At 41.3% G+C, this 22738-nt stretch overlaps 2 protein-coding genes across 4 annotated transcripts; both read left to right on the top strand.

Annotated features, from left to right (window-relative positions):
- Positions 1-1718: 1718 nt before the first annotated feature.
- Positions 1719-14065, top strand: pbrm1 (polybromo 1). Of its 3 annotated transcripts, none has more exons than XM_062401249.1 (28): positions 1719-3405; positions 3535-3632; positions 3741-3888; positions 4015-4164; positions 4263-4379; positions 4460-4528; positions 4615-4713; positions 4783-4868; positions 4957-5042; positions 5136-5352; positions 6067-6208; positions 6373-6467; positions 6569-6848; positions 7231-7336; positions 7444-8083; positions 8209-8420; positions 8534-8719; positions 8887-9044; positions 9129-9380; positions 9470-9615; positions 9917-10074; positions 10170-10353; positions 10577-10778; positions 10889-11090; positions 11193-11345; positions 12371-12414; positions 12699-12891; positions 13466-14065. In XM_062401249.1, exons 1-28 carry the CDS (start codon positions 3265-3267, stop codon positions 13627-13629), a joined length of 4728 nt encoding a protein of 1575 aa, XP_062257233.1. In that variant the 5' UTR covers positions 1719-3264; the 3' UTR covers positions 13630-14065. The 3 variants fall into 3 exon arrangements, with proteins under 3 accessions (XP_062257233.1, XP_062257242.1, XP_062257251.1); XM_062401258.1 differs by having other exon boundaries at positions 2806-3405; positions 11193-11261; XM_062401267.1 differs by lacking the exons at positions 1719-3405; positions 3535-3632; positions 3741-3888; ... (4 more) ...; positions 4783-4868; positions 4957-5042 and having other exon boundaries at positions 5238-5352; positions 6013-6208.
- A 485-nt stretch (positions 14066-14550) lies between these two features.
- Positions 14551-22736, top strand: cse1l (CSE1 chromosome segregation 1-like (yeast)). The gene is made up of 25 exons (XM_062401224.1): positions 14551-14632; positions 15423-15515; positions 15669-15811; positions 16149-16250; positions 16330-16475; positions 16557-16647; positions 16777-16884; positions 17014-17106; positions 17204-17371; positions 17460-17589; positions 17743-17808; positions 18079-18281; positions 18390-18474; positions 18679-18740; positions 18820-18956; positions 19223-19326; positions 19436-19533; positions 19640-19790; positions 19894-20102; positions 20224-20321; positions 20437-20522; positions 20672-20753; positions 21216-21362; positions 21703-21934; positions 22071-22736. Exons 2-25 carry the CDS (start codon positions 15431-15433, stop codon positions 22158-22160), a joined length of 2916 nt encoding a protein of 971 aa, XP_062257208.1. The 5' UTR covers positions 14551-14632; positions 15423-15430; the 3' UTR covers positions 22161-22736.
- The last annotated feature ends 2 nt before the right edge of the window (positions 22737-22738 follow it).

Raw genomic sequence — 22738 nt, 5'->3', positions numbered from 1 at the left:
ACAGAGTGTATGAACAGATATCGTGCTTTGCAGCAAATGCTTTATGATTATTATCATTAATGCAGTTGGTCATATCTCAGAAATGTGGTATAACCTGCTGGCAACTTTAGGAGTGGCAACTTTGAATCTTTTCAAGGGCGCACCAAATAATTAAAGGATTTTTTCCCCATTTGGATTTTTTAAGTTATCTCTTCTGGAGTGTGTCTTATCTGGTGAAATCCTTAAAATTCAAGCCACCATCTTCTCACCTGCCCATTGTCATTGATATTACACTGCATTCGGCTAGTTTAACAAAGCTAACTCAGCTATTCCCCTTAAAAGTTCAGTGTGTAGGTATGGGTGACATCTAGTGGTTAAGTTGCATGTTGGACCTGTGGCAGCCTTCAGTTTTCATAAAAACTACAGTCTGGGCTACTGTAAGAAACAACAACATTTAGATGATTACACACGAGTGAGAACAAAACTAGGATTATTTTATAGATAGATAGAGAGATAGAGAGACAGACAGACAGACAGACAGACAGACAGACAGACAGACAGACAGACAGACAGACAGACAGACAGACAGATAGATAGATAGATAGATAGATAGATAGATAGATAGATAGAGGAAACTGGAGTTTTGAAACATTAAAATAAAGGCATATAGGCAGTAATGGTGACTGTCTGGGTGCCCAGTAACAGGATCCCTTTCATCTAAATCTCACACACTTTTCAATTAAGCCAACAGGAACTGTGGGATCAGTGAGAAGCTTTTTTGTAACGTAGTCTAGACTGTTTCTTCTTTTCTCCTCTTCTTCCTCACAATGGCAGACAGTCAAATTAAATCAACTAACCGGAAGTGGGTTTCACTCACTTTGTTTTCAGCGACATCGTTATTTTCCATCTCGAAACTGTGGCGTGAAGACCACTTCTAAACATTGAGATCGTCCCTTTTTGGCAAACTGAGATCAAAAACAAACCTCACGTTAAACAGAAACGAGGGGAAATTATCACTGTGTCATCAAATAATGCGTTTTAAATCCATGGACAATCAAGCGGGCTTTTATTGTGAAGGCGCTCAGGAGGAAACAGGTGGTTAAAACCATTGCTGACTTCACCGCTGTGTCTCGGCGTAAAATCGATAAGTGATTGGTTTTGTTGGTAAATATTTTGTGGGTCTGGTAACGTGCGGGCTGAAGGTAAGAACTCCAACATGTCGCCGGGTCACCCCGAGGTTTCCCCCCGGGTGTCGTCACTGTGTTTGGCGGCAGCTCCGTGCGACGTTCGCGGCTGCTGCGGTGATGTGTCTTTGTGTCTAACTGATGCCGGAGGCTAACGGTTAATGGAGCTAATGTTAGCCGCGCCGAGCCGCCTACCTGGCCGCTCTGAGTGACTGACAGGCGGTCAGGTGGGTGGACAGCCGCCGGTCTTTGTGTTAGCTTAGCTGCCGCGGCTGTGTGCGGTCAGTCACACCCACAGACAGGTCAGTACTGCTGATAGAAATACCTTCGCCCAGGTGTTAACAGTCAGCTGGAGGGATTGGAACACTGAAGCACCTACATTAAAGCAGCTGCTGCGTCAAGCTTGGAGTAGACCACTGTTGAGCCATTTCTCAAAATCCACATATCATGGTCTTAAACTTTAATATTTAATCCGAATTTCAAGTTCACAACAATAATTAATGTTGATTATGTCTTGACCCCCCCCCCCCCCTCCCATGGACGTAGTAGTAATAATTATAATAACAATGTCCTCTGTAAACTTTTAAGTTCATGTAAAACGTTATTAGATTTTTCTTCTTCCACAATAATAAAAACAAACATCACAATTTGGTTATTCAGTTGCACCATTTTCTTTTCATCCAGGTGAGTCTCTATGTTTTTCTTAGGGCTGATTTATATTACGATAAAGATTTACATATTGGTCCATATAATTATTTTTTGCGTTAAATTATTATTTGATTTGACTTTGTTTCTGAGTGAAGGTTGCAGTGTTAAACTCTTTTTTATGAGCAGAGAAGGACGAAGACTTGATGAACAGCAACATATTTTATAAACGTGATGAAGATCTTCTGCACAAATGTGTGATGAAGATGTCTGGATTTCTCTTCAGTGGTCACTGTGGTGGATTACAGAATGAATTCAACGAGCCTCAGTTGTCCTTACTTGGGTATACGAGGTTATTACAACATGGATCTGGTGACAGAGAAGATTCTTGGTCTCACGCACATTCTGACGGTCAAACCAAAAAGCATAAAGTACAACAGAAGCAGTTCAGTGTCATACCAAATGGGAGGGAGCCGATGGCAGTCTGCGTCACTGTATAGGTTGTAACAAGATGTCCTTTATGCTCATGCGATACAGACTCTCAAGTTTCACCTTATCTCAACACCAGAGACAGGATGGCAACTCAATACACATAACATTTAATCTTAAAGGATGGTCTAAGACTAACAATTTCAAATGTATTTATTGAGATAATTATTAATTTATGTTTTTTTATTGCACAGTCCTAAGTTGTAGGATGGTGTTTTGTGTTATTATCCTTATAGTGAGACACAAAAACCACAAAACAGTTTCCTGCTCACTCAGTGACAGGTCTTCACTGCCTGGTAAGACCTGTCATGTTCAGCTGGTAGCCTCATGTATTTCATCAGACCTTCTGGAAGGAATCTAACTGAGCGATAACAAGATATAATTCATTTACACAACAATCACAGTTCACAGTATTTGTATATAATTTGTCCATACAGTATGGTTGTACTTACAGTAGCCAGCTTCTGAGCGGACACATTTAGCAAAGCAATAGTTTTTATATTAAAATTAGATCCACGGTTCTGTAAGGAATCATGAAAGAAAAAAACCCTAAAGATAAAGAATTTTAACTTAAGTTTGATACTTTACAGTTTAACATGAACCTTTTTTAAATAAAAAAAAAACTAATCTAGAAAATTAAATCAGAAATACAACCACATATAGAGAAATTTGATTAAGAAAATAGACACACTTTTCTCTTTCAAATCTGAACATAAATGATAATTTTTTCTACATTGTCTGTTCGAAATAAAAGTTTTTGATATTGGTAAACATAAAAAACACTGATGAGTTGTGAAAGGCCCATTTTGGGTTTAGGGTTAGTTTTATGAGCCAAAGAATAAATGGGTCAGGCTCTGTTATATTCTATTTATAGCGTCAATCTAAGCTCAGAAATGAAGCTGGTTCATTTCCCATGTAGTGATACTTGTTACTCTATTGGTATTTATCTTTACTTCCAGGGTTCGCCATGGCCTTGAAAAGGAGACGGGCGACATCCCCTTCTAGCAGTGTGAGTGGAGGAGATCTTGACGATAACCCAACTGCAGCGTTAGTGACTTCAATTGGGCGAAAGAGGAGAAGGACCGCAAACATACCGACTGTGGATCCTGTAATTTGACTAATTTGAGTTCCTGTATTGTGAATCGTCAGAATTATACTGAACTATACACAGACTAATTCAGTGGTCGCCATAGGAAGGGATGTGGATGTTTTTCAGTGTCTGTTCCTTGTTTTGCAGATCGCTGTATGTCACGAACTGTACAACACAATCAGAGATTACAAGGATGACCAGGGCAGGATGTTGTGTGAGCTGTTCATCAGAGCCCCGAAACGAAGGTGAGGGCAGACACGAGCGATCATTAGACATGTGCTTATAATTACATGTTGGACATTCTTTGATATCGGTCAAGTAACTGATCACAAAAAAGTCACACATTCTTTCAGGAATCAACCAGACTACTACCATGTGGTGTCTCAGCCGATTGACATGATGAAAATCCAGCAGAAATTAAAGATGGAGGAGTACGATGACGTTGAGCAAATCACCAGTGACTTTCAGCTGTTGTTCAATAACGCAAAAAAATATTACAAGGTAAAACAAATATTGTAAGGTAAGAACATTTGTACATGTCTAAGAAAGAGCACAAGACTATTTAGTGTTTGTGCATAACTCAGTATATGCACCTAAATAAATATACTGTATCCTGCTTGTGTGTAGTCCGACAGTCCTGAGTACAGGGCAGCCTGTAAACTGTGGGACCTCTACCTGCGGACCAAGAATGAATTTATCCAGAGAGGAGATTATGATGACGATGATGATGATGGCTACGACGCACAAGACAACCCTGCAGTCACCACTGAGGACGAGGTGACACTCCTTTTATCAGGATTTCTGAATTGCATGTGTATGACTGAGGGTGGTACTGCGTAACTTCCTTGTCTAACCTTTGTGAACAAATTTGACAGAGTGCACCAACCTGTTTGAAAGAGCTCCTCGAGCAGCTCCTTGACGCTGTGGTGTCATACACTGAGCCGACTGGACGTCTGGTCAGCGAGCTGTTCCAGAAGCTTCCCTCCAAAATGGTACAAACACACGTTAAGTATGACATCATCAGTGAAATGGGCGACTTGGTTTTGATGTGTTGTGTCACTTATTCATTCAGCAATACCCAGATTATTACGCCATCATCAAGGAACCAATCGATCTGAAAATAATCGCTCAGAAAATTCAGGTATGTTAAATGACATTATAATCTATTATTTTCCCTCATTACAACATTTTGTTGATAACATGTCGAATAAGTGTATTTGCTGTTAGTTGGGCCAGTACAGGAGCGTCAGTGTCATGGCCAAAGACATCGATTTGCTGGTGAAAAATGCCAAAGCCTATAATGAGCCTGGGTCACAGGTGTTTAAGGTGAGTGTGTGAGGTAACATAGGATGCATTTGAAACACAGACCCTATATGACGTACTCTAATGTTCCAGGATGCAAACACCATTAAAAAGATTTTTACACAAAAGAAGTCTGAGATGGAACATGGAGAACCAATCAAGTCCAGCATTCGCATCAGGTAAATAGGAAAAAGCTCTTGCAGGTATGTGGAAGAAAGTAAGAAAATATATATTTATACATTTTTTAATGCTGCCGCTCGTCCTCAGGAATAGAAGGACAGCACAAGGAGACCGCCTCTCAGCTATCACAATGGCTCTCCAGTATGAAAGCGATGAGGAAGGCATTCTCTCTGGTACAGTCTCAATATCAAACATGGTTACAATACTTTGTACAGTGAAGCGTTGCTACAATTTGACAGACCTGTCCTACTTTCCGTGTTTCTCAGGGTCCGTTCACTATGACGAGGGGGAGTCCGAGGCCGAGAGTATGACCTCGAACATGGACATGAGCAACCCGATCTTCCAGCTGTATGAAGCTGTGCGAGGTGCGAGGAACAGCCAGGGTCAACTGATCTCTGAGCCCTTCCTGCAGCTGCCCTCCAGGAAGGACTATCCGGACTACTACCACCAGATTAGCCAACCCATTTGTCTCCATCAGATCAAGTATGCCTCTTAAATTCCTGACGTGAATCTATGTGTATATTTGTCACATGTTAAACAACATTCTTGTGTATTTGTGTGGTATCAGTTACTACAGCATTGTTAACAACATTCATATGTTTTCATATATTTTTTACATTTCAGTAGATTTTTTTGTTGTAGACCTTTTTAGAACCTAAAAAGGAAAGACCCCAGAGACAAGTTTAGCTAATGAGCCTCTGAGAAAGTATTTTATTGACTCATGGGTTTAACACCTATTTAGATTAGATGTTGTGAATTTTATTTTAAAACCAGTGTGTGATTTTCTTTTCTTAGGTTGTTTTAGATCTGGAATTTGGGATCTAAAAAATCTCATGATTAAAAAGCAAATGCAGCATTTCGTCTTAGAGCTTCTTTAGTGTCTCAACGGATACAGTGAATTTTTAACAAAGATAAGTCAAAACATACCAGAAACATTAAATCTGTCACATCGAGTAGTTTGTGGTGCTTTACTATTGATATTTCAGTGGAAATGGTTATTAACAATCTAGAAATGTGTCTTTCAAGCAGAAATCTGAGGAATTAGTCCATGTTTTCATCATTGATTCGATTTCTTTTCTTTCACCAACATTCTCTCTTTTTTTATTTTCTACCCCTACGGCATCACACACATTCACTGTACAGTACAGTATTTCTGTGCCCTCCTTCCCAAATGTGAGAGCCCGTAACTCCCCACAGGAACAAGATGAAGAACAACGAATATGAGAGCGTGGAGCACATTGACTCTGACGTGACGCTCATGTTCGAGAATGGCAAACGTTACAATGTCCCTCACTCCTCCATCTACAAGCGTGCGCTCAAGCTCCAGCACATCCAGCAGGTCAGTCCCAGCTTCCGTTGTCCCTGTTGTGCATCTGTGCTCGATTTGATTTTACCACTTCTTGGTTTTGTGTGCATGTTCTCAAGTGAATTTCTGCCAGATTGATGCTATTTTTCAGATGCGTTGTAACAATTTGAGCTAAATGTTATTTGTTGTCTGTCTAGATTAAGAGAAAGGAACTGTTACAGAGAGATGAAGATGACGGAGACAGCATGCTCTCCTCTGCCACCTCGGACACCAGTAGTACAAAAAGAAAAAGGTGCACTTTGTCACATTTTAATTTCTAAACTCACAGTAGTGCATTTTTTTTTTCGTGGTTGTGTGAAGGAAAGTGACAGCTGACTTGCATCTCATTTCCAGTCACAAGAAGAATACAAGGAAAAACCGGATGAAAACTCTTTTAGCCGCGGTGACTGAAGCGCGAGAAGCCGTCACCAATCGAAGACTGTGTGACCTTTTCATGTTCAAGCCCTCTAAAAAGGACTACCCCGACTACTACAAGGTCATTCTGGAACCGATGGACCTCAGGACCATCGAGCACAACATTCGCTCAGATAAGTACATGACTGAAGATTCAATGCTGGAAGATATGAAGCTGATGTTCCGCAATGCACGGCACTACAATGAGGAAGGCTCCCAGGTAAACTTGAGTTTTTCAATCCTTAATGTTCCTGAGTAGATTAGATAGACTGAAGATGGAAACCCCAGTGTTGTTATTAATTGTAATGCTGCTTTCAGACACTAAATTATTCTCCTGAAATTATCCAGAAACGCTGCATGTAATAACATTAATGTCAAAGTCAATTACTCTGGACAGTCTCTGGACAGTCTCCTGCCAGCGCCTGAGTAAAAAGACTCTGGACGGTGTCTGACTTAGCTCTTGGAAGATAGTCAGGACCCCATAGTGTGGACATTCTTCTGGGTTCATGTCTAAAAAACAGTTAAAGTAAAAAAAGTGTAGCCTGAAATGTTTTTACAAAAACAAGAATATCCTAATGATAAATGTCTTTGTTGTGTTGAAGGTCTACAATGATGCTGATGTCTTAGAGAAGATCATGAAAGACAGACGCAAGGATCTTGGTCCATCGACTGATGACGATGACATGATGTCTCCAAAGTTGAAAATAAGTACGTCACTTAGTCACCAAGGTTTTCTTCTTATGAATCATATCCAAGAAAATGAGAATAGAAACAATGGTTACTGATTTTACATAATACATTTTATTTGATTGTAGGAAAGAATAGTATTACTTTGAAGAAGTCCAAGTATCTAACACCCTTACAGCAAAAGCTGAATGAGCTTTACGAGGCTGTGAAGAACTACACAGATAAGCGGGGCCGTCGTCTCAGCACCATCTTCCTGCGGCTGCCGTCTCGTGCCGAGCTGCCTGACTACTACATAGCCATCAAGAAACCTGTGGACATGGAGAAGATCAAGAGCCATATGTTGGCTAATAAGTACCAAGATGTGGACGCGCTGGTAGAGGACTTGGTGCTCATGTTCAACAACGCCTGTACGTACAACGAACCAGAATCTCTGATTTACCGCGATGCTCTGATGCTGCACAGGGTGCTGCTAGAGACAAGGCGTGACCTGGAGGGTGGAGACGACGCCCACGTGCCCGATGTGCCCCGACTCATCCAGGAACTTGTCCGCAGCCTCTTTGTTTCTGTGCTCAGTCACCAGGATGACGAGGGCCGATGCTACAGTGACTCACTTGCTGAAATTCCCGCCCTTGATCCTGCCAACCCTGAGAAGCCACCTCTCAATTTTGATATCATCAGAAAGAATGTAGACGGAGGGCGTTACAAGAGGTTGGACGTTTTTCAGGATCACATGTTTGAAGTGTTGGAAAAAGCCAGGCGATTGAATAGGTGAGGAACTGTGGACCATCATGTGCAAAACCAAATCAGTCACCGGATCACCTTGGAGCATTAATATAGCAAAATGAATATATTAACGGGAGTAAACATATTTTTACGCATTTTGTTCATTACAGGACCGACTCTGAGATCTTTGAAGATGCTGTGGAGCTGCAGCAGTTCCTAATCCGCATCAGAGATGAGCTGTGTAAGAATGGAGAGATCTTGATGTCTCCTGCTCTCAGCTACACCTCCAAACACCTGCACAGTGATGTGGAAAAGGAGAAGAAAGAGAAGCTACCCAAGGAGTTCGAAGAGGACAAAATCAAGAGGGAAGAAGAGACAAGGGGTATGCAGTTGAATATTTCTTAAAGTTCTCAGTGCATAGAAATTCTATCCCATCATGCTTTGTGTCAGCGTTGACTTGGGCCTTGTTTCACTGGGTATGTTGTAAATTCCTAGAAGCGGAGAAGAGGGAGGACTCAGCTGGCGGATCATGGCAGTCCAACCTGCAGCGCACGTACAGTCAGGACTGCAGCTTTAAGGACAGTATGTACCATGTGGGAGAATATGTGTATGTGGAGCCTGCAGAGCCCAACCTCCAGCCCCACATCATCTACATTGAACGCCTGTGGCAAGATGACACTGGTCAGTTCCTCTTGTGAATCATAAAGGAATCCGTTTTTATGTGACAATCTGTATTCTTTATAATCTGCAGATTAGTTTTTTCATGAGCAATATCTTCAATCCATGTTCTTTTTTTAATGAAATCAGATCGAAATCAGTCTGTTCTTTTCCGTCTCTGACAAATACAGGTGAGAAGTGGCTGTATGGCTGCTGGTTCTACAGGCCAAACGAAACCTTTCATCTTGCTACTAGAAAGTTCTTAGAGAAGGAAGTCTTTAAGAGCGACTTTTACAACAAAGCTCCCATCAGCAAGATTCTGGGCAAGTGTGTGGTCATGTTTGTGAAGGTAAATGCTTGATTTTTTTTCCATCTATGTTTGTTTGGAGTGTGGAGTGAATGCTGACTAAATATTAATGGTGTGACATTTAAGGATTACTTCAAGCTTCACCCAGAGGGCTTCAGGACAGATGATGTGTATGTTTGCGAGTCGCGCTACTCGGCCAAATCCAAGTCCTTCAAGAAGATCAAGATGTGGACGATGCCCCTGAGTTCGGTTCGGTTTGTTCCTAGAGAGGTACCCCTCCCTGTGGTCCGTGTGGCGTCCATGTTTGCCCCCAAACAAGAGGAGAAACCACCAGAGATGGCTGATGAAAGCAAAATGATAGATGGTATTGTAGACAAGGTATATGTCAGTAGGTTATTTCTCTACCAATGGTATAAATACATTCAAAATTGCACAAAACTGTTAGTAAAACCTTTTTATTTCTGCAGGAGAGGGAGGATGTTACAATGGATATGAGCAATGGAGAGCCAGGGTGTCTGTACTACGAGCAGCTCTTCTACAACAACCTCTGGCTCAAAGTGGGAGACTGTGTCTACATTAGATCTCATGGACTAGGGCTCCAACGTGTGGGCAGGTAGAGTTAATGCCTTCATGCTTCACAGTGCTTCCAGTGTATTACAATGGTTTTTTTATGCTCCTGAAGTGGATGTAAACATTCAGGTTAGAGTCCATGAATGTTGATAAATTGTTTAGATTAAATAATAATATTAAATAAATGCTATTTAAGTCAAACACACTAATTAAAATACCTCCTCATCAATCACAGACATAGGAACATTACAATTGCAGTGTTTTTTTAATTTATTTGCAAATATCTAGAGGTTATCTAGTTTCAAGTATATCTATTGAGGACTGTTTATGAATGTATTGAACAGGATTGAGAAAATGTGGATGCGTGATGGAGCAGGCTACTTCTTCGGACCCATTTTCATTCATCCAGAAGAAACCGAGCATGAGCCCACTAAGATGTTCTACAAAAAGGAAGTGTTCCTCAGCAATCTGGAGGAGAATTGCCCCATGACTTGCATCATAGGTACCCTCCGCACATTATATCGGATTGAACTGAATACAAGCAATCATGTCATTGTAGGAGTTCATGGATTTGGGTGGGATTATTTTGTTTCATAGGGAAGTGCATAGTGTCATCCTTCAAAGACTACCTGTCATGCCGGCCAACTGAAGTGCCTGAAGAGAACGTCCTGCTCTGTGAGAGCCGCTACATTGACTGTGAGAAGCAGATGAAGAAATTCAAGGGGCTCAAGCGCTTTTCACTCTCTGGGAAGGTGGTGGAGGATGAAACCTACTATTTTAGGTGAAAGACCTGTACATCAAAATTGTTTGTCCCACAGGGAATATGGAAAGAAACAGACTGTTAAGTAAGCATGCACTTAAGACACATCTGTCCTCCTTTGGTGGATGGGTGTAATTCGCTCTTTTTATGTGATGCTCTATGAATATTTTTTCTGTTACTGTAAAATTATTTATTTGGGGATTTTTTGAAGAATGTTCATAATAATTTAGATTATCTTCTATAGAAAGCTTATTGTGCCCCAGAAGGAGCCATCACCTCTGCTGGACAAGAAAATAGAGAAACTGGAGGCTAAGTTTGCTGACATGACTGATGAGGAGCTGGAGGATCTTGGGGATGATGATGGAGAGCTTGGGGACCAGTCTCTTCCTCTGATGCAATCTTCCTTGTCTAGTGACATGGATATCATACCTTACACTCCTCTACAGGTAAGAGCGGAACTATTTCATTACAGATTTCAAATTCTGCCTTAAGCTAAGTCATTAGGTATCTGGTAGCATTTTCTAAATGGCTTGCGCTTCTGTGTTTTTCTTTTTAGTCTACACCTAAATCCATAAAAGGCCTCTCAAAGAAGGAAGGCTCAAAGCGGAAGATCAACATGAGCGGTTACATCCTGTTCAGCAGTGAGATGCGAGCGGTCATCAAAGCCCAGCACCCAGACTTCTCCTTTGGGGAGCTGAGCCGGCTCGTTGGAACAGAGTGGAGGAACCTGGAGAGTTCCAAGAAAGCAGAGTATGAAGGTGAGCCGAACCTTCACTAACTCTTACCAGACAAAATGATCAGTTGTGATCCAGTTTTTCAAAAAATTACAATGTCTAAATATGCCTGTGCCTGTGTTGCAGAGCGAGCAGCTAAAGTGGCCGAGCAGCAGGAGCGTGACAGGGCCCATCATCAGACGTCCCCTAGAGCAGGTACCCCAGTAGGGGCAGTGATGGGGGTGGTGCCTCCCCCAACCCCTATGGGGATGCTAAAATCCAGCATGCTGCTTGTGTCAGGTAACCCCTCATAGATGCAGATGGACCCCCAGTGTACACTAGAAGGCTGGATAAGAAGCTAAACTGCTTGATTTATTCACCTTTTCTGGTTTCCTAATCTCACTCATGTCAGCATGTTTGTTGTGTCACAATGTTGCTATTGTATTTTCTCTGATATCATTTAACCCAATTGATTAAATCAAGCCCTGATTGCTGTCATTACTGTTTATTCTTTAACTTTAACATCATGATAGACTCTACGTTTCAGTATCGGAATGCATAACATAAAGAGGAATGGTTGCTCTGGACCATTTGAGAATTTAAACAAAAAATTATTAATTCTTCTGCACGTGCACCCAATTGTTTTTATTGTGCATTTTTGTGTGTCCTTTATTACCATTCATCTCCATCATAAATATCTGGTGATTAAGTTAAAGCATAAACAGTATATTAACAAATTGCCTGGTGGTGTAGTAGTGATTATTGACTGATGCATGTTGCTGTTTTGTGTTACTACTGTCCCTTCTTAAGAATGTATGATAGGGCCATGTTGAAGGCATGGTTAGTTTGACTGGCACACTACCACATCACATGGGGAGCCTGTCTTTCCCCGACATCTCCTGCCTGTTATGCCTGGGTTCCCTGGAATGCACTACTTTGATGCTGTCATAGCTAACCCACCTACCACACAGTTGCTTCCTGTCTACCAATCTGACTTGCTAGAGGGGATACCTGAACCAATAGGCTGAGGTCCGAAAGGGGGTGACTACTCAGTTGAGAGCATGTAGGCTCAACTGGGCTATGGTTATTTATCCTGGTCATTCGAAGGAAAGGCCTGTTGGTCATGTGTCATTGAAAAAAAAAATCTGTCTCCAATGAGGAAAACAGTTGACCTCATATTTGAATTAATAAATCCATAATTGGCATTCCTGATTGTTCAAATGTAGATTAGTGTTGAATATGAATGATGTGTTTGTAATATAAGAAAGTATCAAATGACCTGCTGCACCTTTTTGACTGTGTCTCGGTGTTTAATATTCTTACAGGTGTCAATGGTATGGGTGGACATGGAAACATGCATGGTTCCCAGGTAAGCTACTAGGCTCTGCAAGAGAGTGATGTTAGCTAATGATGTTAAAGTGAAAATCCAGTTTCATTTGTTTTACAGTCATTTTATAGTTTTTCAAATCTGTAGTAGTGACATACGATGCAAATCTGGTGCTCAAACGCTAAACCACAGACCATACAAAACTACTATGTGACAACAGCTGCAGATTGGGGCTCTTTGTAAATCAAGATATGGATGGAGTCACAATGCAGTGTAAACTCCAGCCTGATTCAGGGTAATAATAAGACATTTATTATTTCCATTAGATGGGCTCAGGGCAAGCTCCACCACCGTATCCAGGACAAGGCCAACCTGCACTCCAACAACCGTCCACCCCAGTGTTTGTGTCCCCACCAGCCAAGTCTCAGCGGCTGCTCCACTCGGAGGCGTACCTCAGATACATCGAGGGCCTAACTGCAGAATCCTCCACCATTAGCAAGTGGGACCAAGCCCTCTCAGGTTAATTGTGTGCTTGGCATGTCACAAAATTATGACGCTGCTGGAGATGTATATTTTTAAGTTAGTCCTGTTTTTTCCAGTAACCTGGTTGCACCTCCATTTGAGCATCAATTTATTGTTTTATCTTCTTTTGTTAAATCTGTGTTTGATAGACTTTTTAGGGACCAATAAAAAACATTTTTTACAAAGTAGTTAAAGCCTATCAGTATTAATGTCACTCATTGCCTGCGCTGAGGAGGTAGTGTTTTCACCCCTGTCCTTTAGTTTGTTGGTTTGTTTGATTTGTCTGTAAAATCACGTCAAATCTACATGGATTACTAAAAGCTTGGTGGAAGAATGAGGTGTGGCTCAGGGAAAAAGTTTTTCCAGGGAATATTTAATGGATCTTGATTTTGAAAAATTAGCATGTCAAGGGCAATATTTTAGGTGTGAATGAAATTTTCTACAGCTTGTTTAATGTAAGGGCACTATCAGGCCATGGCAGAGTAATGCATGCCAGTCTAGTTGCTATTTACAAGTTAATTGATTGTAAACTAGTGATATATCAAAGTTTATCTTATTTGCTCACTTTCAGCTCAAAAACAAGACGTGCGCCTGACAAAAGAGCAGGAGAGCAGACTGCCATCCCACTGGCTGAAGAGCAAGGGCGCCCACAAGACAATGGCAGATGCCCTTTGGCGACTCCGTGACCTGATGCTGCGAGACACCCTGAACATTCGTCAGACGCACAACCTGTAGCATGCCCGTGTTCTGAGCCTCTGACCCCGAACCTGTGAGACAGGAAGAGGGTTAAAGCTCGCTAAAAGTGTTCACTTTGTATTGTCATTTAAAGAAATGTGTTTGTACTTGTGTAAGCTGCTTTCTGTGTTGAAGCTGTTGCTCTTTTTGTTTTACATTTCAGATATACTGTTCTAAGTACATGATTGTTGAGACTGTCATTCTGTGATGAATGCCTTCATGCTTTCACGATTAAAATGTGAACAGTTCAGTTTTGTTGTGTTTACTTAACTGGTTCTGCTGTATGATGTTTGAGATGCATCACTTGAACTGTCACTTGTAAAGAACAATCACACAAAAGGAAACTACTCAAAGACATTTCAAGACAGTTAAGGCTTAATAACCCTTAACTGTGACAAGGAATGATTACTGTTAATAATAAAAACTGTTGAGATCATGTAGGTGTAGGCCAAGGTTTTTCAACTTGAAACTTTCTCCTTAAAGTAAAAAATGTCTATATTTTTCATGGACATTTACAAAGATAAATACCTAGTTTATGTCATTCTAATCATAAGAGAAATGTTACGTTTTACCAGTGTATCACAGGGCCAACATACAGAGACAAACAACCGCTCAAGCTGGGATTTGAAAATTGAACCTTCTGGCGATGAAGTGACATCGATAACAATCAGCTCTTTGAATCATTGTTCCAAGACAGCTCCCATAATAGAATAGAGGTATGGAGAATAATAATATATATGTTTCTATGGAAGCCCATTTCCACCACTTGGATGATTTCCTTCATCCAGGTGGTGGAAATGGGCTTCCATGGCATTCTTTGAATTTCTCTACACATAATAAATAAATAGTCAAATAACAATCCAACTAAGGGGCGTGTCTTGCAGCGTTCGCCTGACATGTACGCATGCGCAGTGCAGTGACCGCGCAGTTCCACTGGCTCCAGACGTTTGAAAGCTGCGGCCCCGTGAGCTCGTGTGTCCTGCGGCTCAAACTCGCTGTCACGGTAAGACCTCCCATCACTCCAGCGAGACAACACGTCCACTGACAAGAGACTCAAACTTTGTCAAGCCCATCACTGTCCGGTGGGAATTAGCTAAGTTTGTGGTTAGCACAGAGCTCACTAGCAAGCTAGCGCTAACGTTAGCAGGCTGACTTGGACGAGATCCGCTGCTGGATCAGACTATTGACTGGAGCTGGGGTAATGCTCTCCATGCCGGTTTAGATAATGTTGTCGGTTAGTGACAATGTAGTAATAGACACATTCTATTCAGTACAACCTAGACTTTATATACGGCCCAGTTCAGTCAGTTCTCGACAACCGTGCACTCACATTTTAACTTAAAGTAGACTAGACCACCTTTAGCTTGCTAGCCTACCCATTGGCCTGCTCAAACCGATCTGGAGTCAGCGGGGCCAACGTTGCCAGAGCCATGATAGCTATGATAGCTGCTAACAAGCTAATGCTAACGACAGACTGAATTTATGAATGACTGAAACTATTATAAATAACAGCTTTAACTTTTCAGGTTGAGCAGTTTAACTCTGATACGTTTAAGACACAACACGAACTGTTTAAAACTAAATCTGGCGCAGACTGTTTACTTGTGAGCGGTGTGAAGTTGTTGGAGCCAATTCACACGTTTTTGACAATATTTCTGTTAAGTATTACGAAGCATTTCAATGCGTTCTGACCAGAGGGAAGAAGGCAGGGCTGACTGACCAGAGGGAAGGAGGCAGAGCTGACTGACCAGTTTACAGCCAAGTCCCCACTCACAGTTTTTTCACCCCCTCAGGTTCGAGCATGGAGCTGAACGATGCAAACCTACAAAGCCTCACTGAGTTCCTCAGGAAAACACTGGACCCAGACCCAACCCTCCGGCGTCCAGGTAACTCATCTCAAGGACATGGCCTCAATGGCACATCTTAATGCAGATCAGAAAAAATGTTGTCCCCATTGACCTATATATACGTATGTTCACTGGATTGTGAAATATTTGCTCTTGAAACCCTGTTCATCATCTCTCTTCTTTCCTGCCTAGCTGAAAAGTTTCTTGAGTCTGTGGAGGGGAGCCAGAACTACCCCTTGCTACTTCTCACTCTGCTGGAGAAGTCCCAGGACAACGTGATCCGCGTCTGTGCAGCTGTTACATTCAAGAACTACATCAAAAGAAACTGGCGCATTGTGAGTCTCATAACAGGAAATAGTTTACTATCACTTTATGTACATGGCAGCAAAACGTATAACATCTTGAGAATATGTGGACAGAAAAGACAAATTCATTGTTTGTAATCTGCGATTTCAGATAAACCACATTACAGTGGTAGCTTCTGTATAAAGTGTGTAATCTGGGGATAGGATGTTTGCATAAGCACAGTTCAATAGTTTGCCCCTCAGTGTGTCTGGGGTTACTTTTGCATCTGCACTTACTTTACATACACAAAATTGTAAACATCTGTACAATTCACTGCTGTTTAGTCTCATGAATTATCCTACATGTTTTCTCTTTGTTTTCCCAAAGGTTGAAGATGAACCAAACAAAATCTCTGATCCAGACCGAACAGCTATCAAAGCAAACATTGTCAACTTGATGCTCAGCAGCCCGGAACAGATTCAAAAACAGGTTTGTTCTCACAAGTGTCTGATTTACATCTGATTTCGATGCTAAAGTAATAACCTGGTTTTGTTATGTGTCTCCACAGTTGAGTGATGCCATCAGTATCATAGGCAGGGAAGATTTCCCTCAAAAATGGCCTGACCTTCTAACTGAGATGGTGACCCGCTTCAGAAGCGGAGACTTTCACATCATCAATGGAGTGCTTCGCACTGCACATTCTATCTTCAAGAGGTAGAGCCCACGATTTACTGGTCTTAAGCAGTTTTAAAGAACTTAATACAGATATTCTCAAAAGTTTATTTTGTTTTTTAGGTACCGCCATGAGTTCAAATCAAATGAGCTTTGGACGGAGATAAAACTAGTGTTGGACACGTTTGCCCTGCCTCTGACAGAGCTGTTCAAGGTTGGTAATGACTTTTCAACGCATTTATCACTACACAAGTTTTTTATAATAACACATTTGCTTGATTTAACAATGTTCTAACATGAATAAGTATTTATAGTCGTTCCTTTTCTCCCTTCTTTACCGTAGGCTACTATTGAGCTGTGTCAGACTCAAGCCACAGATGTCAATGCCTTGAAGATCCTCTTCTCCTCCCTCACACTCATCTCCAAACTTTTTTACAGTCTTAACTTCCAGGTCAGTTGAATCTTATTTTAGTTTGGTGTTTTTAACAGTTTGTCTCTTAGATTAGATTAAGACATTTTCCCAAAAATATGGTTGGATATGAAACATTAACCTTGGACTGTACACTACATTATTGCTCAGGACCTTCCAGAGTTTTTTGAAGACAACATGGAAACCTGGATGACCAATTTCCACGGCTTACTGACTTTGGATAATAAGCTGTTACAAACTGAGGTGAGTTGTATTTATTTTCTTCTCATGCAATACTAACTGCTATTCTTTAAACCCATTCTTAATAAACATCTGTCTCTCGGTTGTGACCCCTCTGCAGGATGAGGAGGAAGCTGGTCTCCTGGAGCTTCTGAAGTCTCAGATCTGCGACAACGCTGCTCTCTACGCTCAGAAGTATGATGAAGAATTCCAGCCCTATCTCCCGCGCTTTGTCACTGCCATATGGAACCTTCTAGTGTCTACCGGCCAGGAAGTCAAGTATGACCTGGTGAGAGCACTGGTGCTGGTTGTCTGTGTTTTTTTATTTTTCAAGTCCCCTTTCCCTGTTCTAACAATATACCTCGTCTTTGTTGCAGCTTGTGAGCAATGCTATCCAGTTCTTGGCTTCAGTCTGTGAAAGGCCACACTACAAACATCTATTCGAGGACCAGAATACACTCACTAGCATTTGCGAAAAGGTCATTGTGCCCAACATGGAGTTCAGGAGTAAGTAAATCCTTTGTTCCCAATGTCATCAGATGCCTCCTGTAAATGTTATCAGTAGAGTAGAAGACTGAATCAGGGCCCTGCCTGTTTCAACGCAAACTTGTAATTATGAGCTGTTTTAAACTGCCCACATTATCTGTAATGTCCAATCAGGTGCAGATGAGGAGGCTTTTGAAGACAACTCTGAGGAATACATCCGAAGGGACCTGGAAGGATCTGGTAAAGATTTGTGTTATTGGTTATTTCCCCTTCAAATGCAAATGAATCTTCTAATAATATTATGAACACACAATATATGTTACTTCTCCGGAGGTTATGTGTTTGACTGTTTGGAAAACCAGAAACCAGTCAAAGTTCATATCCATAGGTAATTAATCACTCGGTCGGTAAATTAGAACGACTGCATCTGAAATGTTCACATGTACATAGATAATCATGGAGAGTTAACGAAACCATGGCAACAGTAATCATTATCTCGTCCTTCCTCAGACATCGACACTCGTCGGAGAGCGGCATGTGACTTGGTGAGAGGCCTCTGTAAGTTTTTCGAGGGCCCAGTCACAGCGATCTTCTCTGGGTATGTGAACTCTATGCTGACAGAGTATGCAAAGAACCCTGGGCAGAACTGGAAACACAAAGATGCTGCCATCTATTTGGTCACATCACTGGCATCTAAAGCCCAGACACAGAAGGTAAGTTGTAGATAAATACTGCTAAAGTTAATTGGTGCACATTCATGAACTCATAAGTTTAGAGTGCTCAGGTGTTTAATTTATTTGTATTTATCAAATATACTTTAGCATGGAATAACCCAAGCCAATGAGTTGGTGAATCTGACTGAATTCTTCGTGAATCACATCCTAACAGACTTAAAATCTCCCAATGGTAAGAGCACTTTTTACAGCCTCAATATACTGTGGAGTAGCTTAATATCTCTTGTGTTAAGACAGCTGGCTAACTTTTAGCTTTGATTTGATAAGTAACCTTTTTAATGCGGCTAACATGTCTTTGTAATTGTGTTTCGAATTTTTTATGTCTTATTTGTGAATCCCCATTAACTAACCTAAAGCACGTCTACTCTTCCTGTAGTCAACGAGTTCCCAGTGCTAAAGGCAGATGCCATTAAGTATGTCATGATCTTCAGAAGCCAGGTACGAGCTCTCACTTCCTCTGCAAGTAGTTAAATAATAACAATTGAATGCGTCATATTCGGTTTCCTCTGTTCTTCAGCTTCCGAAGGAGCAGCTGCTGCAGGCAGTTCCTCTCCTGATAACTCACCTGCAGGCAGAGAGCACAGTGGAGCACACATACGCTGCTCATGCTTTGGAGAGACTGTTCACAATGAGGGGCCCCAACAACAGCACACAGTGAGTATCGAGCAATGTAGTGACACACATTCATATTGTACATTTTTAAGTTATTGAGCATAATTTGAAATATTCAATAAGTTGAGATTTATTCCCCTTTCCCAGTCCAGTCTAGAATGAGACAAGTTCATTAATATTTTAAAACAATTGTAATTGCAGCCGCAACTCACTTTAGTGACGGTAGATGTTAATATTTACTTGTACACCCTAGTGTTTCTGTAGCGTCTGACACATTATGTAACCCAATCATTCTCGATCATTTTCAGTATCACTCCTACAGAGATGGCCCCTTTTACTGAACAATTGCTCAGCAACTTGTTCAAGGCACTGGCTCTTCCTGGTTCTGAAGAAAACGAATACATCATGAAAGGTAAACCGGACTTTGCTCCTTTATCTGAATGCTCTACATAAATGTTCAGGGTCAGGTCAATTCCACAGTTATTTTAGGTAGTCTCATCATATCTTTTTCATTTTTAAAGCCATCATGCGCAGCTTCTCCCTGCTGCAGGAGGCCATGGTCCCTTACATTCCCACTCTGATTGGTCAGCTTACTCATAAGCTCCTACTAGTCAGCAAGGTAATACATATGTTGTTATTATCCATAGTTTCAGGTAGATTTCACCAGAATGTCTATTTGGGGGAATATTGTGTTAAGTATTCTAACCTGTGTCACTTGTTTTCAGAATCCCAGCAAGCCTCACTTTAACCACTACCTGTTTGAGTCCCTGTGCCTGTCTGTCCGCATCACCTGCAAAGCCAACCCTGCTACTGTCGGCAGCTTCGAGGAGGCTCTCTTCCCGGTCTTCACTGAGATCCTTCAGAATGATGTCCAGGGTGCGTCATTGAGCCATGAAAGTGATTGTCATATTCACGTGGATGATGTCTTCATTGACAATGGAGATAACTCAACTCCTTCTCCTTGTGTCCTCTTTTACAGAGTTTCTTCCATACGTGTTCCAGGTGATGTCTCTCCTCTTAGAGATGCACTCAAACTCCATCCCCTCCTCCTACATGGCTCTATTCCCTCACCTGCTGCAGCCTGTGCTTTGGGAGCGGACTGGAAACATTCCCCCTCTGGTGCGCCTGCTTCAGGCTTACCTAGAGAAAGGAGGTGCCAGTATTGCCAGCTCGGCTTCAGATAAAATAGTAAGTGATAGCAGTGTTGCGTGCTGTAGAGACTATTGCAATATTTTACTTGTCTGCAGTGGAGTACACTGATTCACTGCAACATGAGTGTTAATGCTGTAATCGAATTCTTCTTCCTCAGCCTGGTTTGCTCGGAGTTTTTCAAAAGCTTATTGCCTCTAAGGCCAATGACCATCAAGGATTTTACCTCCTCAACAGCATCATAGAGCACATGCCCCCGTAAGTCCAATTTAATTGTTCAATCTGAAATGAAATGTATTTCCTGGACAAACTTATAGGTTTATGTTGTGGCAAGTTTTGTACACTACTCACGTTATTTTTCTTCTCTTACCAGGGAATCAATCATTCAGTACAGGAAACAGATCTACATTTTGCTCTTCCAGAGGCTCCAAAGCTCCAAAACCACCAAGTTCATCAAGAGTAAGTTCTGTCATCACACTAATTTATCTGTGTCAGTGAGAAAGCACGAGTCTTAAGTTCTGACAGCAAAAATGATTCAGTCTCTGGTGTCACTGTTGATAACAATGAGTCTTAAGTGTTAAAGTTTATCCTTTTTTCTTTTCTCCAAGGTTTCTTGGTGTTTATCAACCTGTATTGTGTCAAATACGGAGCAATTGCACTTCAGGAGGTTTTTGACAGCATCCAGCCAAAGTAAGTGTATTTTCCATGTAAACCACAAGTTGTTGACAGAAAACACAATGATGGCCGACTGTAGATATGTAGTATAACACCTCATTGCAGCATTTAGACAGTGGTAACATGACAAGTTATATTAACCAATCCAATTCTTTACACCTGCCTTACTCCATTTCTAGAAACAGGACTTTAAAGAAATGTTGGGGCTATCACAATATCAGGTTTTCACAATATGATTATTGTGGCCAAAGAGTTCACGATGATTATGAAATGATAATGTTTGTTAATAATAAATGGTTATCATAAATTTCCTATCAATGTTAAACATAATCATATTACTTATTGTAGATTTTTGTCAACAGTCAACACATGTTCTCAGTCCCAGTGCATTTGCAATCCCCCGTCAGATTTTATGCTTGTACATTCCCAAGACCTGTAGAAAAATTAATAAATCCTGTTTTCTTTTTTGTATTGCAGAATGTTTGGTATGGTGTTGGAGAAAATAATTGTTCCGGAGGTACAGAAGGTTTCCGGCCCAGTTGAGAAGAAAATCTGTGCTGTTGGCATCATCAAAATCCTTACAGAGTGTCCCGCAATGATGGACACAGAGTACACTAAGATCTGGTAAGAAGGAGGCTGAATGAAAATACAAACCTTGACTTTCTATCCTTCTTGCATTTACTTGGATAAATCAGCGACACATCCAGCACTGTTGTCCTATTCAGTTCACAGTTAAATCTGTTAGGGAAGATATTGAATAATATATGACCGTTTTTTATCATATCTGAACCTTTTCCAGTATAACCCAAAATTGAAGTTACTAACCCTTAAATGGGCAAGTAAACAATCTTAATGTGGTAGAGTCAGAAACACTTGCATAATACATATCATGATGCAGGTTGTTTAATTTACTGCACCAAGTCACCCTAATGGTCATCATTTGGATTTTCCTGTGTCTGTTCAGGACACCTCTGCTCCAAGCCCTCATCGGTCTGTTTGAGTTACCGGAAGACGACAGCATCCCAGACGATGAGCACTTCATCGACATCGAGGACACCCCAGGGTACCAGACAGCATTCTCACAGCTCGCCTTCGCTGGAAAGAAGGAGCACGACCCGATTGGAGATGCTGTCGGAAATCCAAAGATCCTGCTGGCCCAGTCACTCCACAAGCTTTCTACTGCCTGTCCGGGAAGGGTACGTTTGAACACGCAGGAAATGATCTTCGGAACCAATAATCCACATAAGTCACATGAATTGGTTTAGATTCGTTTGGAATAAAATGACTGTTAGCGTGATTGTTTTCTTCTTGTCTCCATTTATTGTGGTGCAGGTTCCTTCAATGCTGAGCACCAGTCTGAATGCAGAAGCCCTCCAGTACCTGCAGGGCTATTTACAGGCAGCCACTGTGCAGTTGCTTTGAAACTAATGTGAGGAGGAGACCACAATACGCTGCAGGAGTAGCCACACTGGCCTCGGGTCACACAACAGACCTGCTTCAGCTGAACTTTAAGTCTTTTACAGATTTTTGGTTTTGACTTGACAGTTAAACAATGGATTTGTTGGAGGAATAATCATTCTGCCTGAATTCAGGGTGTGTTCTCAGATAGAAGCTTTCTTGGTTTTGTTTTAAAGGGTTTTAAAAAGACATGAACAAACGTTGACATTACTCAATTACAGTTTAGGCCTTTGGTTTTGCTGTTCGGCAAAAGGCTAACAATATGTCGAATTCTGATACAATTGTCAGTTTATTTCAACAACAAAGACAAAGCAGCATTGGAAGTACATTTCAACAGTATTGTGGAATGATGACATAATAATTCTTATAGGAACGATTTCTTTTTGTATGTTTGATTTCCTTTTTATGGTTCTGGAGACTCCAGTCTGGCTGAAACACAACACTCGATATTTTTCTGTTGCTTGTTTCCTGTAGGTTTGTTTGTCTAAGTCTTTGTTTCTGCACTGTTTGTAATTGTGAATAAAAAGAGGCACTTGTATAGA

Source organism: Platichthys flesus, chromosome 2, assembly GCF_949316205.1.
Source record: "Platichthys flesus chromosome 2, fPlaFle2.1, whole genome shotgun sequence".
Taxonomy (NCBI): Eukaryota; Metazoa; Chordata; class Actinopteri; order Pleuronectiformes; family Pleuronectidae; genus Platichthys; species Platichthys flesus.
The sequence above is the reverse complement of the archived record's forward strand: the minus strand, read 5'-3'. Positions and strand labels throughout refer to the sequence as shown.